The sequence below is a fragment of the Oncorhynchus kisutch genome, linkage group LG17, assembly GCF_002021735.2.
Source record: "Oncorhynchus kisutch isolate 150728-3 linkage group LG17, Okis_V2, whole genome shotgun sequence".
Taxonomy (NCBI): domain Eukaryota; kingdom Metazoa; phylum Chordata; class Actinopteri; order Salmoniformes; family Salmonidae; genus Oncorhynchus; species Oncorhynchus kisutch.
In genome coordinates, this window is record NC_034190.2 from 33,549,937 (window position 1) to 33,565,646 (window position 15,710).

The window sequence follows — 15,710 nt, forward strand, 5'->3', positions numbered from 1 at the left end:
TCCTTCACATTGTGCCAAAAATGTATTCAGGGTGAGTGAAGTCAGTCATTTTGCCCATTTTGGTACGTTCATAAGCTGTGGTACATTCCCAGAGTGATAGATATTCACCTGGTTGTGCTTATGACTACCGTTGCTATGAGTGCGTGAATGCCCCGTGTATTCTCTTCAATGTTAGGAAACTTATTTTTGCTGTTCATAATCAAAGATTTTCAAAGATATTCTTGCTTGGCCTATGACGGCACAACACATCATTTCCCCTTCCCTCTTTCATCCAATCATCATTCTTATCTGTCCTTTTCTGACCACCCCTCTCCTTTTCCCTGCCACTGTTTATCTGGGAACCACAGGTTCAACAAAAGCTGTGATTATAGTCATTTTAAAGGACCAATGCAGCCATTTTATATCAATATCAAATCATTTCTGGGTAACAATTAAATATCTTACTTTAATACATTTCTATTAAAATGGGGAATAATAGCTTTTTAGCAAGAAAATATTTCTCAAGCAAGAATTTTGCTAGGAATTGGGAAGGGGAAAAATGAAAACTAGCTGTTATTGGCAGAGAGGTTTGGAACTCTCTTTGTCATTAGTCTATTAACCAATTTACCGCATGGTGATGTCACCTTCGAAAGCCGAAACTCCCACCCATGCAAACGTGCTGATTAGAAGCTCCTGTGTAGAGGTTATCAAGAAATAACACAGATCAAATGTTCTCACACTTTTACAGTGTTATTTTCATCAGCTATTGTATAATATGATATAAAACACAGGGAAACTGAATTTTGACTGCACTGGGCCTTTAATATGGAAACAACCTAAGGTTACAGTGCACAAGCATGGCACAAACACATACCAAGGGTGTCTCTTTTTACAGCCTGCGGCAGCTCTGACCTTGCGGGGCAAAACCATTTGGCCCACAGAGTGTCCAATGTGTTCTACAGTCCAAAATAAAACCATAAAATTCTCATTCTGAAATATTTTCAATTGCGTTTACCCCATTGTGTTCGCTCAGTTGGCCAACAACAGAGATTCTAGAGTTTGTTTTTCAATCGACATACACTATATTTACAAAAGTATGTGGACACCCCTTCAAATGTTTGAATTTGGCTATTTCAGCCACACCCTTTGCTGACAAGTGTATAAAATCGATCACACAGCAATGCAATCTCCGTAGATAAACATTGGTATTAGAATGGCCTTTCTGAAGAGCTCAGTGACTGTCATAAGATGCCACCTTTCCAACAAGTCAGTCTGTCAAATTTCTGCCCTGCTAGAGCTGCCCCAGTTAACTATAAGTGCTGTTATTGTGAAGTGGAAACATCTAGGAGCAACAACAGCTCAGCCGCGAAGTGATAGGCAACACAAGCTCACAGAATGGGACCGCCGAGTGCTGAATCGTGTAGCGCATAAAAATCATCTGTCCTCGATTGCAACACTCACTACCGAGTTCCAAACTGCCTCTGGAAGCAACATCATCACAAGAACTGTTCGTCGGGAGCTTCATGAAGTTGGTTTCCATGGTCGAGCAGCCACACACAAGCCTAAGATCACCATGCTTAATGCCAAGCGTCGGCTGGAGTGATGTAAAGCTCGCCGCCATTGGACTCCGGAGCAGTGGCAACGCGTTCTCTGGAGTGATGAATCACGCTTCACCATCTGGCATTCCGACAGACGATATTGGGGTTTGGTGGATGCCGGGAGAACGCTACCTGTCCCAATGCATAGTGCCAACTGTAAAGTTTGGTGGATGAGAGATATTGATCTGGGGCTGTTTTTCATGGTTCGGGCTAGACCCCTTAGTTCCAGTGAAGGGAAATCTTAACGCTACAGCATACAATGACATTCTGTGCTTCCAACTTTGTGCCAACAGTTTGGCCAAGGCCCTTTCATGTTTCAGCTTGACAATTCCCCCATTCACAAAGCAAGTTACATTACGACAGAAATGGTTTGGCGAGATCCTGTGTAGAAGAACTTGACTGGTCTGCACAGAGCCCTGACCTCAACTGCATCAAACACCTTTGGGATGAATTGGAACGCCGACAGCGAGCCAGGCCTAATCGGCCAACATCAGTGCTCGACCTTACTAATGCTCTTGTGGAAAGCCTTCCCAGAAGAGTGGAGGCTGTTATAGCGGCAAAGGGGGGAGCACCCCCTACCCATGATTTTGGAATGAGATGTTCGACGAGCAGGTGTTCACAGACTTTTGGTCATGTAGTGTATAAGTTCTGGTTGACTCTATTGGTTTTCCAATAGTAGTCTTGCTGGTAGCTATAAATATTGCCTGAGCGCTGTTGCCATATAATCCCTGATTCATAATTGGTGGATGCAATAGTTGATGGTTGGTGACTCTTGAGTAGTATATTACAATTGCTGGTTAATTATTCCTTTCATTATATTTTTGTATACTTATCCCTGTAGTTTCTTATGAAAGGAAGCATGATTTTCCTAAGTGGACTTTCATGCAAAATCCTGGACAGTGCCAAGGTGCGGGACCCCAAAAAAAGGACCTTAGTACTTTCTACTTCTAAATGATCCCTTACTTAGTCCTCTGAACTGCAGACGAGCATCTGAGGGGAGGGATGGTCAAAATACCACAAAATACAAACTTTTTTGCTTTCAGAGAATCCAAGTAAAAAATAAAGGGAGAAATGAGAGGGAATGAGAAAGAGCAAGAGGCAAAGAAAGAACATTAAAAGATGATTATACTAAATGATGGCCTTCTGGCTCTTCACTCTGCTTTTGAAAAAAAGGGACTAAAACACTGGTTGTTTCGCTGTACAGCAAGTCGCAAAGGAAAGAGCCACACAGGTACAGCTATTCTTATGATACCTTTGAAATAGAGGATATAATGGACATGAGTTTGAATACTTTAATAATTCCCATCCATGACTTGCACAAAATACTTCCCATTGGAGCTGTCAATTCATCTGACGATCAACTCCTGAAAACGAGTATGGATATTGGTAGAAAATGTTGTTGTTGGCAGCCCTATTTTCTGATTTGGGTTTTCACCACCCTGCCTAAGAAAAATATGGGAACACTCACATCAGAGGCAATCAGAAAAGGACTTGAAAAGATACATTGCCTTCGGAAAGTGTTCAGACACTGATTTTTCCCACATTTTGTTACGTTATAGCCTTAATCTAAAATTCATTCAATTGTATTTTTTCCTCAATCTACACACAATACCCCATAATGACAAAGCAAAAACCGGTTTTTAGACATGTTTGCTCATTTATAAAAAATAATAATAAACTGAAATATCACTTTTACATAAGTATTCAGACCCTTTACTCAGTACTTTGTTGAAACACCTTTGGCAACGATTACAGCCTCGAGTCTTCTTGGGTATAATGCTACAAGCTTGGCACACCTGTATTTGGGGAATTTATCACATTCTTCTAAGCAGATCCTCACAAACTCTGTCAGGTTGGATGGGGAGCGTTGCTGCACAGCTATTTTCAGGTCTCTCCAGAGACTTTCGATTGGGTTCAAGTCCGGGCTCTGGCTGGGCCACTCAAGGACATTCAGAGACTTATCCCGATTGCCACTTCTATATTGTCTTGGCTGTGTTGTTGTCCTGTTGGAAGGTGAACCTTCTCCCCAGTCTGAGGTCCTGAGAGCTATGGAGCAGGTTTTCATTAAGGATCTCTGTACTTTGCTCCATTCATCTTTGCCTCGATCCTGACTAGTCTCCTGAAAAACATCCCGACAGCATGGTGCTGCCACCGCCATGCTTCACCATAGGGATGGTGCCAGGTTTACTCCAGACGTGATGCTTGGCATTCAGGCCGAAGAGTTCAAGCTTGGTTTCATCAGACCAGAGAATCTTGTTTCTCAAGGTCTGAGAGTCTTTAGGTTCCTTTTGGCAAACTCCAAGCGGACTGTCCTGTGCCTTTTACTGAGGAATGGCTTCCATCTAGTCACCACAAAGGCCTGATTGGTGGAGTGCTGCAGATATGGTTGTCCTTCTGGAAGGTTCTCCCATCTCCACAGAGGAACTCTAGTGCTCTGTCAGAGTGACCATTCGGTTATTGGTCATCTCCCTGACCAAGGCCCTTCTCCCCCGATTGCTCAGTTTAGCCGGGTGGCCAGCTCTAGGAAGAGTCTTGGTGGTTCCAAACTTCTTCCATTTACAAGTGATAGAGGTCATTGTGTTCTTGGGGATCTTCAATGCTGCAGAAATGTTTTGGTACCCTTCCCCAGATCTGTGCGTCGACACAATCCTGTCTCAGAGCTCTACGGACAATTCCTTAGACCTCATGGCTGTGTTTTTGCTCTGACATTCACTGTCAACTCTGGGACCTTATATAGACAGGTGTTTTCCTTTCCAAATCATGTCCAATCAATTGATTTTACCACAGGTGGACTCCAATCAAGTTGTATAAACATCTCAAGGATGATCAATAGAAACAGGATGCACCTGAGTTCAATTTCGAGTCTCATAGCAAAGGGTCTGAATACTGATGTAAATAAGGTATTTCTGTTTTTTATTTTTTATTTGCAAAATGTCTAAAAACCTGTTTTCGCTTCGCCTTCATGGGGTATTGTGTGTAGATTGCTGAGTTTTTAAAATGTAGTATCCATTTTAGAATAAGGCTTTAACGTTACAAAATGTGGAAAAAGTCAAGGAGTTTGAATACTTTCTGAAGGCATCGTATATAATGATATTCTGTAAAACTTTACTTAAATCATCCAGACAGATTCATAACTTCTTATAGTCATGTATGAGCCTTTATAATGTCTTCTAACAAGACTTGTAATATGTTATGTATTTTTATGCATACTCTTTTCAATGTCTCAAACTTTTGTTATTTAGTCCTGCTCATTATGCGATTGTTATAAGACGTTATAAAGGGGTCATACATGCATCATAACTAAGACATTACACCTACCTGTTGGCTTCAAGTGGTCAATTCAGCGGATCGATTGCTATTCAATTAATGTTTTTAATAAAAAGGAACTGAACCCTAACACTGTCATATCTAGCCCACTCATGTAACCCCCCGTGTCATAAAACAGCTATGGGAATGAAAATTGATACATTCAAGTTATGATCATGAGAAATGTGCCTGCTCTAAAATAAACGTCCTCACTGTCGCACCTGGGTAGCTTCTGACGCCTTGTGGGACTGACCAATCAGACCTTAAAGGAGCACGGGAACGCTCGAGGACATTTTAATATGGGCGTGGATTACTTTCGTTTGCGAGTTCAGACGGCGAACTGATTGGCTGCGACAACTCCTACACAGATTTACACTGCCCAGCTCTTTTATTGGGATATACCGGGACAGAAAAAAATCCGTTTGACAGACAGACAGACACTCATATTTTAAAAAGCGAGCATATGCCTGGAAAGAGCGCAACACAGTGCCACGGATACTAAGACAAGGATGGAAATTAGGAAATAGATTGAAGGTGCCCATAATAAGAAGACAGTGACAGGTTTACATTCAGGATTATGCCTGGTTCCCTTAGGCAATAATATTACCCCGCATGCAATAGAAACATAGCCTAGTAAGGGGTGAATATTTATTATAAACGTTCCATTTATTGCATGCTCTCTTCCTCTCGCAACTCTACATTTTTTCTCACACGTCTGCCGGCGCGTAATTGCTCACAATCTCTCCCTCCCTCCCTCCTTCCCTTGTGCCACTCAGTCATTCACTCTCTCTCTCTCTGCACGCACACACGCGCTCTATCACTTTTCGTGGGAGAAAGTAGGAAGGGGGAGAGAGAACGAGAGAGAAAGGAGAGGGAGTGAATTCAGGTCTCTCTCTGCTCTCTCCGCTGTGGGCACTCATATCCACTCCGCTGACTCAATGGGGCTTTAGCACTTGGAATATAAAATCAAATATTTATTAACCGTACCCCTTTTACTATTTAAATGTTGTACATAGCATAGGTAGATATAGGTAACTTATTAAATAAGCGTTAAAGAAGAGTTCAAATACGTGGTTGTTTTTTGCCTCACAGAAGGTCCAGTCGAAATTCTCTTCCACTGACTTTCTGTGAGAGAGGATATCTAATTTGAACATATCCGATCATATAGTCCAGCGTCAAACAGCTACAAAACAATGGATATTCGAGATTGCCCTTTTCGGAAGAAGCGGAGACCATGGAGCGTGGACCTTTCCTCTTTTGCCTTGGTAACTCTGGTGCTCGCGCTGTGCCAACTACCCGTGGCTCGAGCAGGTAAGATGCCTTTTCTTTTGAAGAATTACACTGAGCGTTCCAGTGAGACTTTGCAGCTAAATATTTGTCTGAAATGCTATGTAAATTCTACCAAATCTCAGAATTGTCAAGCACTGACTGTCCGCACCGTGCCTATTTGCTTTCGAAAAGTAATGTTGCTTGACAGTATTTCCAATGATTGTTGCATCGGTTTATAGGTGACCCGTGGTGCTTTACTGCTAGCCTACATTACTCCAAAACAGTACAGGGAACAGGGTTTCTAATTCATTTAATGTTCTACTGAAATAATATTTAGACGTTTTCATGGGTTTGTATCTCTCCTTCTTCAAGAGGCGGTGGTGAAAGGCGCTGCCCTGACAGGTGTCAGTCAGTTCGCCCAACGGCTCAACCATTCCAGATATTTAGACGAGTTTTGTGGTTGTTGTGAATGTAATATTTTCTCCTACATTTGATAATAGTTGTAAAATAAACTAGCTTTGTTAGATTAATTAAGGGACGTTTTGGAGCTCGTGCGCCATTACGCATGGACGCGCTTTCATTCCAGACGGGACCATAGGATAGGACGGTGCGTTTAGCAGCCAACGTTATAGTGAAATACTTTACCGAGAGAGTTCACGTCTGATTTATCGTTCTCTTTACCTGTATATTTCCTGCTACTGGATGTAGGCCTGTGCGTACGTGGATATACCGTGGCAAAGTCAGAGTAATGACTGTGGACATTTTATGGGGACTTGATTAGATGTTTACCAGTTCAGCCCGTGCACCCGCCCCTGCCCATCACCGTCACCTCTCATCACCCTCTTGTTTTGCGAGGAGGGTTTTGCACTAGGAATGGATGTTAGTACTGTGACAATAGAGACCGTTTTTTTGTGTTCGGTCCTGTCTTTAGGCCTACTTGTGAAAGCGTTTAACTGCCTTTAACTGACATTGTTTAACATTGGTCGCCTCTATTGTTTTTTTTGCCGTTTCAAAAAATAGTTATCATTGTTTTTATGAAGTTATTGTATCATGATTAAATAATATTATTGATTTATATGATGATTTTTTTAACAAGAAACAGTTTAAAGAGAACAGGAGTTTGTGCTTAATAATAGCCTAATTGACAATAGCCAATCAATCATTTGAATTAGACAATTAACAATTACGCTTTTATAATCAATTGTCATTATGATTCTAAGAATTTGTATTTATATATGGGTAACGTTTTATTTGAACCGTCATCAGCGTCAATGCATAATTGTTTTTCGAAGAATTTGGTGTCAAAGAATGTCTTCAAGGCAGGATGGTAATTCCGTGACTGACCACTAGATTATAACGTGCGCATTTGGATCTTTCACGTTATTTTTAACACAGTGGTACCATTCATTCCATCAACTCGACAAGCTATGCTCTTAGTTAAATATGACTTCTATAGGATTAAACTTGTCTTAATTATTTATTTATTCAGTTGAACATTGGTAACTAATGACACACTTGGCCAATTTGAATAGGCCTACAATTGAACCATTAAAGGTGGCACATTATTATACTAATACTATAGGCACTCATATAATTATATTATAACATAACAATAATATCCTACCGTTTTATATAGCAATTGCATATTGAGCTTTGTCCCAAAATGGCCCACGTAAAAAGAGCACTGCTTGTAGTGTCTGCATGGGAAACCTTTTGCAAGATATTGGCAATGTAATATATTAATATAGGCTATACTTCCAAAATACTTTGTTGTTCTCTTTGGGATGGGACTTTATTCTGCGGTTTTGGTTAATTATGCTTTAATGCCCTAGGCGTTTTAGGTGGGAATAGATGTTAGTGTGTACGGGTGGTGGTTTCTAAAACATTTGTACGCTCTTCTGTGTTCTTTGGCTCGAGTTCCTATTTCAGATTGCAGAGCCGATTGCATTTTCCCGTCGTCTGACTCCTGTATGTGTTTTGGAGGAGGAAGTATGAACATTTGAGCTTTTTATTGAATAGGTTATTATACGGAAGTGTGCGCTTCTGCGAGAGCGAGTCGAAGAGAGAGAGAGAGGAATGGAGAGTGAACGTATAAGTGTCTCCGAGGGTATGTTCGCTTTAACAGTTTTGTTTGTGTATATGCGGCTGTGAAACCTATGGATTGTTCCATTTCAGGTGTGGAAGTGCCCCTTTAAAATGAATGTGCGCCTCTGTGTCTGACACCTTGGACTGTTTTTCTGACGTTATGCACGTCATGGAGTGCGCTTACAAAAATGCATCAGATCATTTTAAAGTTCAGAAGTGATTTCTCTTTTATTATAGTTCATACTTAACGAGAGGTATATGAATCCATAGAATAATAGCTTATTTCCGTAGTTGGGCGCCCTGTGTGCGCACTCGTGCGTTAATGCGCGGGTGTTAACTTGCGCACATCATCAGTACGACAAGACAGTATCTAAACGTTTCTTCAAACCCCTGTTACTGCCCATGCTACAGCGTGATAGCTCCTTGGTTTATGGCGCTCACAGATGGCATGTGGATATGGCTACACACTAAAGACTTAACAGGTCCCCACCCAGGCAATGAAAGCCCGAATTAGAGACGGGCTGTGCTGTGGCTCCCTCAGAAAGTCTGCCCCTACGGTTTGTTCTCATCCCGCTGGGAAAAAGAGAGTGTGCATATTATAGCATGACACACACAGAGGGTCAAAGGAATGAAAGCAGGGTTTTGTAAATGAACAAAACAGGTCGGCAATATTTTCTTAACATGGATATTCCTTAACCTCATTACAAAGAACAGTCTCACTTGTTCTAACCAAAACACCCTCCCTCACTTACACCCTCTTTCCCCTGCGCTCTCTCACTCGTTCTCCCCCTAGCAGTCACAGAGGTAGTGAATAGAGCCACTGTGTGGCCGAGCAGTAGGGTCCTGGCTACTTGTCCTTAGCCTATGCCACAGGCATGCTTTTGGCTGTATGTAAGTGTGAGCATGTATCTATGTGAACTGGATGCCTGAACTGATGTCCTCGTGATTTTCCCTTGTCTTGTCTTTTTTCACATGTCCTTTGGGATGGATTATTCCCATTTTTATTGTCCTCCCTCCCTCCCTCCCTCCCTCCCTCCCTCCCTCCCTCCCTCCCTCCCTCCCTCCCTCCCTCCCTCCCTCCCTCCCTCCCTCCCTCACTCACTCACTCACTCACTCACTCTCTTCCCCTCTTTCTCTCCTTCGCCTTGGCATGCGTGTTGCTTTTGTCCAGTTGCATGTTGTCTCTAAAGTTGAGCAGTACCATAGCCACTTTAGCTGCCTCCAACAGTTAGCAACAGTGATGGAGAGCTCATCAGACCAGCACACTAGATACCAGATACTGTTCAGTCACAAGGGCCTAGTGTTAGTGTACCATGAGAGGTGTCCCTCCCCTCCACTCACTTATCATGAGAGTTGTCCGTCTCCTCTATTCACTTATAATGAGAGTTGTCCGTCTCCTCCATTCACTTATCATGAGAGTTGTCCGTCTTCTCTATTCACTTATCATGAGAGTTGTCCGTCTTCTCTATTCACTTATCATGAGAGTTGTCCGTCTCCTCTATTCACTTATAATGAGAGTTGTCCGTCTCCTCTATTCACTTATCATGAGAGTTGTCCGTCTCCTCTATTCACTTATCATGAGAGTTGTCCGTCTCCTCTATTCACTTATCATGAGAGTTGTCCGTCTCCTCCATTCACTTATCATGAGAGTTGTCCGTCTCCCCCATTCACTTATCATGAGAGTTGTCCGTCTCCTCCATTCACTTATCATGAGAGGTGTCCGTCTCCTCCACTCACTTATCATGAGAATTGTCCGTCTCCTCCATTCACTTATCATGAGAGGTGTCCGTCTCCTCCATTCACTTATCATGAGAGTTGTCCGTCTCCTCCATTCACTTATCATGAGAGGTGTCCGTCTCCTCCATTCACTTATCATGAGAGGTGTCCGTCTCCTCCATTCACTTATCATGAGAGTTGTCCGTCTCCTCCATTCACTTATCATGAGAGGTGTCCGTCTCCTCCATTCACTTATCATGAGAGTTGAGGAGTGGTGTATGGTGGGTCAAGAACCATCAAGACAAAGGAAAACCAATGGGGCATCCAAGCATCCACGATGGGTCATGAACCGACACCCCCGGTTGCCCACATCCCACTCTGCACACCCAGAGATAGACTTAGGGCTTGGCCCAGACTGCGGTCGCACTGTAGATGTGAAACATGCACAGCCGAAGGCCCTAACTGCGTATCAACCGTGTAAAGCTGTAGATGTTAAATCTTGCCATGTTAAAAAGGGCCGAACCAGTTCATGGTCGCTGCCAACCGTAAATGTCATGGTCACGTTTCAGACGAACCGCAGTTGCGGTTATACCTTTGGAAAGAGACTAGAGGCTCTTTCAGCGCTCTGCTTTTGAGGGAGGTGATTTGGGTTTTGCGAGAGAGATAGTTAGACATCTTCAAGCGGTTTTCTGACAATTGACATGCCAAAGCATAATCATACACTGTCAGTCTAGGTCTCCTGTTCCTGGTGAACCAGTCACTGTCATTTCCCTGGTTGCAGGAAGTGTGTGTAGGCGTGTCCGGAAACCTAGACGGGTACTTTTGCATGTCGATTTGTATCAATTATTTCAGACAGGCAATATTTTATACATTTGAAGGCATCAGCTGTCCATGAGTGGACATACATGAGATGTTATACTATAAATAGCATATAAATAGCATTCTGTTATTGCAGTCTTACTCAGGAACTGAACTGAAGTTATAATTTATGGTCCTAGTCATTTAGAATTCTATTCGTTTTATGAGCACGGTAAGTGTTTTAGAGACCAATGATTTCCACATCGTATGGTTGCAGAGACCCCGGCGCAAGAGAATCACACGGCTTTGCTTTTGGGGACAATTCACTGGAAGTTGCTGTGTTTCAATGGCTGCTTGTATGGTCTATGCAACCCCTGACCCCCTTCATATAACATAGTGGGCCATTTAGAGATGAAAAATCGTCGCCTGCCATCATCTCCCCACCACAAAAGATGTTCCAATTCAAGGTAGTGCTCACCTATAAAGATTTCAAAACATTAGGTGATTTTCTGAAGGGTATTTCCAGACTTGGATGGACCGTTGCCAAGTGCCTCCACAAACAAGGACGATGATACCTTATCGTTTTGTCACCTGCATCGTTCCGCAGCACTATTTAACGAGCCTGACTTAGTCACCGTGGTGAATCGGCTGGAAACTCTTCGGTATACTTTGCTTAGGCCTCAGTCTGATTTGATTTCACTGTTTTCCAGTCGGACTCCTTCCTGGTTGTGCAGAGTGCTGTAAAGCTGCATTAAAAAGTGCCAACACTGTATGTTGTATATCTATATAAGGCATTGAATTTAGACTTTTAGGTCTATATGTAAAACAGAGTTGTGGAGCACCTGGTTACGATGTGGGACAATTTAAGCCATGTGTTTAACACGGAAAGGCACTAAGTTGTTGCTCCCTGAGTTGGATTCTTGCTTGTGCTTCTGTTGGATACTAGGCCTGACTGCCAAGAAGATGTGTGCAGTATCTTAGCCTTCCAGCTATGCCTCAGTTAAGATTCTTTGCCTCTGGCTGTTTGGGCTGCACGTTTTAGTAGGGCACCAAGGCCTCTCACATTATGGCCTAGTGGTCCTACCTTGTGGTTCACGTATCCTCCCTTAAGGCTAGTCCTGTCCACGGCCCAACTGAGTCACTGACTGAACTGAACCACATGCCTCACTGTCCACGTTGGCACTCTGCAGTAGAACTGCCAATCAGGGATAGGCCTAGTTTTGTAGCATAGGGCAATGGTTAGGTTTAAATCTTCCTAGCCTGGTTAAACCAGACTAAACACTACACTCTAAGTAAAACATTAGTGAACGTAGCACTCAGTCTGTTTTAACCAGGCTGTAGCATACTGTCCTGCTTGTCTTGTCCTACCATTCACTTATCATTGCTTGAGGGTACGATCCCTTGCTTTGGAGAATGAGTGCTTTCCTGTGGGTTTTCTACAGCATTGACCTGTACACATTTCACTATTGTGATCTTCTACACTGCCTGATGTTTTTGAGGCTGCAGGTCTCGGACAACAACAAAAATGCAACCGTTACGAGGTTAGGCCTGAGCTGTAGTCAGGGGGCTACGATAGATTGTGTGATCATGTGACCTGGTGTCTTGTGACGTCTCTGTCAATCAAAACACGTTTGGAGATATTCATAACCATATTAGGACTAGACACTGAGGTGTGCGTGCGGTAGCTTTCTGAAAACGTTGTTTTTCCTGAGCTCTGTATGTACATGTATGTACATACCTCACTTTGAAGTTGTGCATTCTTTCATATTAAGTCCTAATTGTATGTAAATATATGTATCATATGCCTCAACAACTTCTTTTTTTGTGTGGGTGGTTATAATGGATTTTCTGTCTGTGTACATAGAGGATTATAAATACATTATAACTACAGAGAATGATGATGTAAATTACAGGCCTCCAGTCTGAGCTGAACACATGCCTTTCTATTGCCGAGAGAGAGAGAGAGAACGAAAGAGAACGAAAGAGAGGAAAACTGAGGACAATCCTTTTTTTTTTAAGCGTTGTGTGTTCTCCAATCATCTCCCATCTCCGCTATGTTTTAGCCCTTTTCACTTCCTGTTTTAGTCTCCTTCTCGTTCCATCCTGTCTGCAACACTTTCCTGTTGTCCCTCTCTCTGTTTTTCTCTCTAACAATGGCAGCTTTGTGTGACAGTGAAGGGGAGAGGTGAGGGGGTCAAGGTGTCAGGTGGTGTGTCTGTCGGGTATTTGCCGCCGCTGTACAAGGATGCCCCTGAAGAACGAGTGAAAGGTGCCGAGGGTGGAGGCGAGAAACGTGAGGTTACCCACGGCGTGAAGTGAAGAACGCTCAGCACTGATTCTCGTTCTCCTTGTTTAACGTTGGACAGTGTTACAAAAGCTCTGCAGTTTTAATGGGCACCAGTGCACCCGTCTATAGGGTCATCTGGAGCGTGGGTGTATGGACTCAGTGTTTAAACTGTGATCAGTTATGGATGGCATTGATTGGTTTTATTGGTGTTTGTGTGTGTGTGTATGTGTGGTGTATGTACAGTATGCACTCTGTCGTGAATGTAATGAAACAGTAGGCTTTACCCATCAGAGTTTTATGCCATCCTATCAAAGCATAGATTGCTTTTCGGCCCCAATATATTGTTTGTATATTAATGTTAACTATACCTTTGCAAAGAATTGTGGGTGAAATGAACCATGGAAGTGCAGATAGAAATGTAATGAATAGAGCTAACAGGAGACCTTATTCTACCTGACAGACAATCACATCTGCTCTACTCAGTACTTTTCTATCTGAGCGCTCTGTAACGTTTCACCCTCCTGAACAGGCCCCTGTTCTGACAGCCGTCAGGAGAGTTCTGTGTCTGAACTGGCTCCATCTAGTGGTCAATGAAGTTAATTACATTAAAACAGCTGTGCCACTCCTATTTGTTTACATTACATTACACGACATGTTCCAATGGTCTTACATTTAGGATTGTTTTGATTGGTTGATATGTGAAAACGTTTTGTTGATGATAATAAGGCCTACATAGAAAAGGCTCCAAGAACAATGTCTAACATCCTGGTGGATAATGGATGGAACATACTACTTACTGTATGTAGGCTATTTGCATGAAATACATAGATAGCCGAGTTCAATTTCTATGTGATTGGTTAATGTGATTTCGTCATTACTGTAGCTCACTGCTGGGCTGCTGTGAATAAAGCAACGTGAGGGATAATAGAATGATTATCATTTACAGTACAGGGCGTTTACTCCTTTCACACACCTGGGCCTCCCCTTTAAAGACACTGTGTACAGGGTGATCTTTACTCTGTGACCAAAATGTGTGACTTAAAGGAGAGGGAGAGAGGAGAACGAAAGCGGGCAAAGAGAGAGAGGTGGCTTGTCTACCCCCGGATGGCTCCATATTTGTCCCGCGTGTATGTTTTTTTTTGTGGGTGTGTGTTTGTCGTTTTATTCGTTCGTCCTCCTCTCCCAAGACCTCCTGGCAGGAAGGGCTCAATGAGCAGGGCAGCTGTGAGCGGGCCGAAACAGAGGTGCTCATTGTGTGTGTGATCCTGCGGTGGAATCTGATACAGTATCCAGCATCACAGGGCTGTGCTGTCTGCCTGTTTCTCTCCTTCTCCCTCTCTCTTCCTTTCCTTCGCTCTCTTCCTTTCCTTCGCTCTTGTCCCTCTCTCTCTCTCTCTGTGTGTGTGTCTCTCTCTCTCTCTCTTCTTTCTCCCTCAATCCCCCCTCTCTTTCTCACTCTCTCCCCCCTGTCTCGTTCTCCCAGTTACTGTTTTGGAGAGTTAATGGGGCATTACAATATCGCTCTTTCTCTCTCTCTCTCTCTCTCTCTCTGTTTATAAAGAGTTCCCTCTCTCATAGACCCTTGACCCGTCCTCTTCCCTCTCTCTGTCTCTCAGAGTTTAGTGTGCTGGTAATAGACTGTGGTCACGATTCTCTGAGTCAATATTAAACGCACCATTTGAGAGTTCCCCATAAATATCGTCACCTGAGGCCTTCAAACCGGTTGTTAACTCTGGGTGTCACCTAAACACAATGAGCCTGGATTGGATCATTGTGCTAAAAATGATGTCATACCGTATGTTCTAATTCAGTGGTGTTTACACTATAATACAGAGTACAGACTTTCCTATTGGAATAATTGTATCATATCGTTACATATGACTGTGATTTTTCAGTTAATCAAAAATATTCATTCCGATGATTGCTTTCCTCTTTCATGTCAAAAGTGCTGTTTATTCAAGTGGCTGGGAATAACTCTAGTAAATGTGGCTCACTGTTTTCCATTGTAATGGCGACATTAAAGATGTCATTTGAATGCATATTAAAGGTCTGCGGTAATCCAGGTCATTCCCACAATTCCTGCCTTTCAAACGCTTGACTGGCATCGTAAGGATATTAGGACTAGTGTCACTGCAGGGTGCACCATAAATTCATCTTTGCCACCCCACTAAACAGCGTAGAAAACTCCAGCTAGCATCTCGAACACAGACAGGGCAGCCAAGACCAACGCTGAAAAATAATGCAACTTCGAGAAAAGTCCCTCCACTGAAACATAGTAAAGAACGATGGAAGTACCTGGCTTCCTTGGGCTGCACACGGCTCTCTTGTTGGAGTGGCCAGGTACTTTGCCACATTCCTGAACCAACCAAGGGCCCCGTTCCGGCTAAATTGGTAACTGGGTGGAGTCAAAATGATTCCTCCTGCTCGGTAATAGAGCATATTTGAAGTAATATTTGCTTTGTTGAGTACATGAATTCAAGCATGCCGTCTTGCATCGCAAGAAAGCTATAGCATTCCACATCTTATCCAACCCAAGTCTTACTTGGGCAGAACAGACCAGTTTCCTGGTCCCAGATCTTAGCCAAAATTCACGCTCAATTGAGAATCCCCATTTGAAAGTTTTTTTGTTGTTGTTGTTGCCCAGAAGTAGGTTTAATGTGGGCCTGGAAAAC

General features: G+C 43.0%; 1 protein-coding gene across 5 annotated transcripts in view; it reads left to right on the plus strand.

Annotated features, from left to right (window-relative positions):
- The first annotated feature begins 5,395 nt into the window (after positions 1 to 5,395).
- The window catches only part of LOC109906921 (collagen alpha-2(XI) chain), a 48,695-nt gene continuing 38,380 nt past the window's right edge, over positions 5,396 to 15,710 (plus strand). For 2 of the 5 annotated variants that reach the window (XM_031793614.1, XM_031793615.1), the window contains exon 1: positions 5,396 to 6,194. In XM_031793614.1, the coding sequence (XP_031649474.1) occupies positions 6,077 to 6,194 (118 nt within the window). In that variant the 5' untranslated portion in view covers positions 5,396 to 6,076. The remainder of the gene's footprint in view (positions 6,195 to 15,710) is intronic. The other 3 variants (XM_020504741.2, XM_031793617.1, XM_031793616.1) reach the window with 2 other exon arrangements.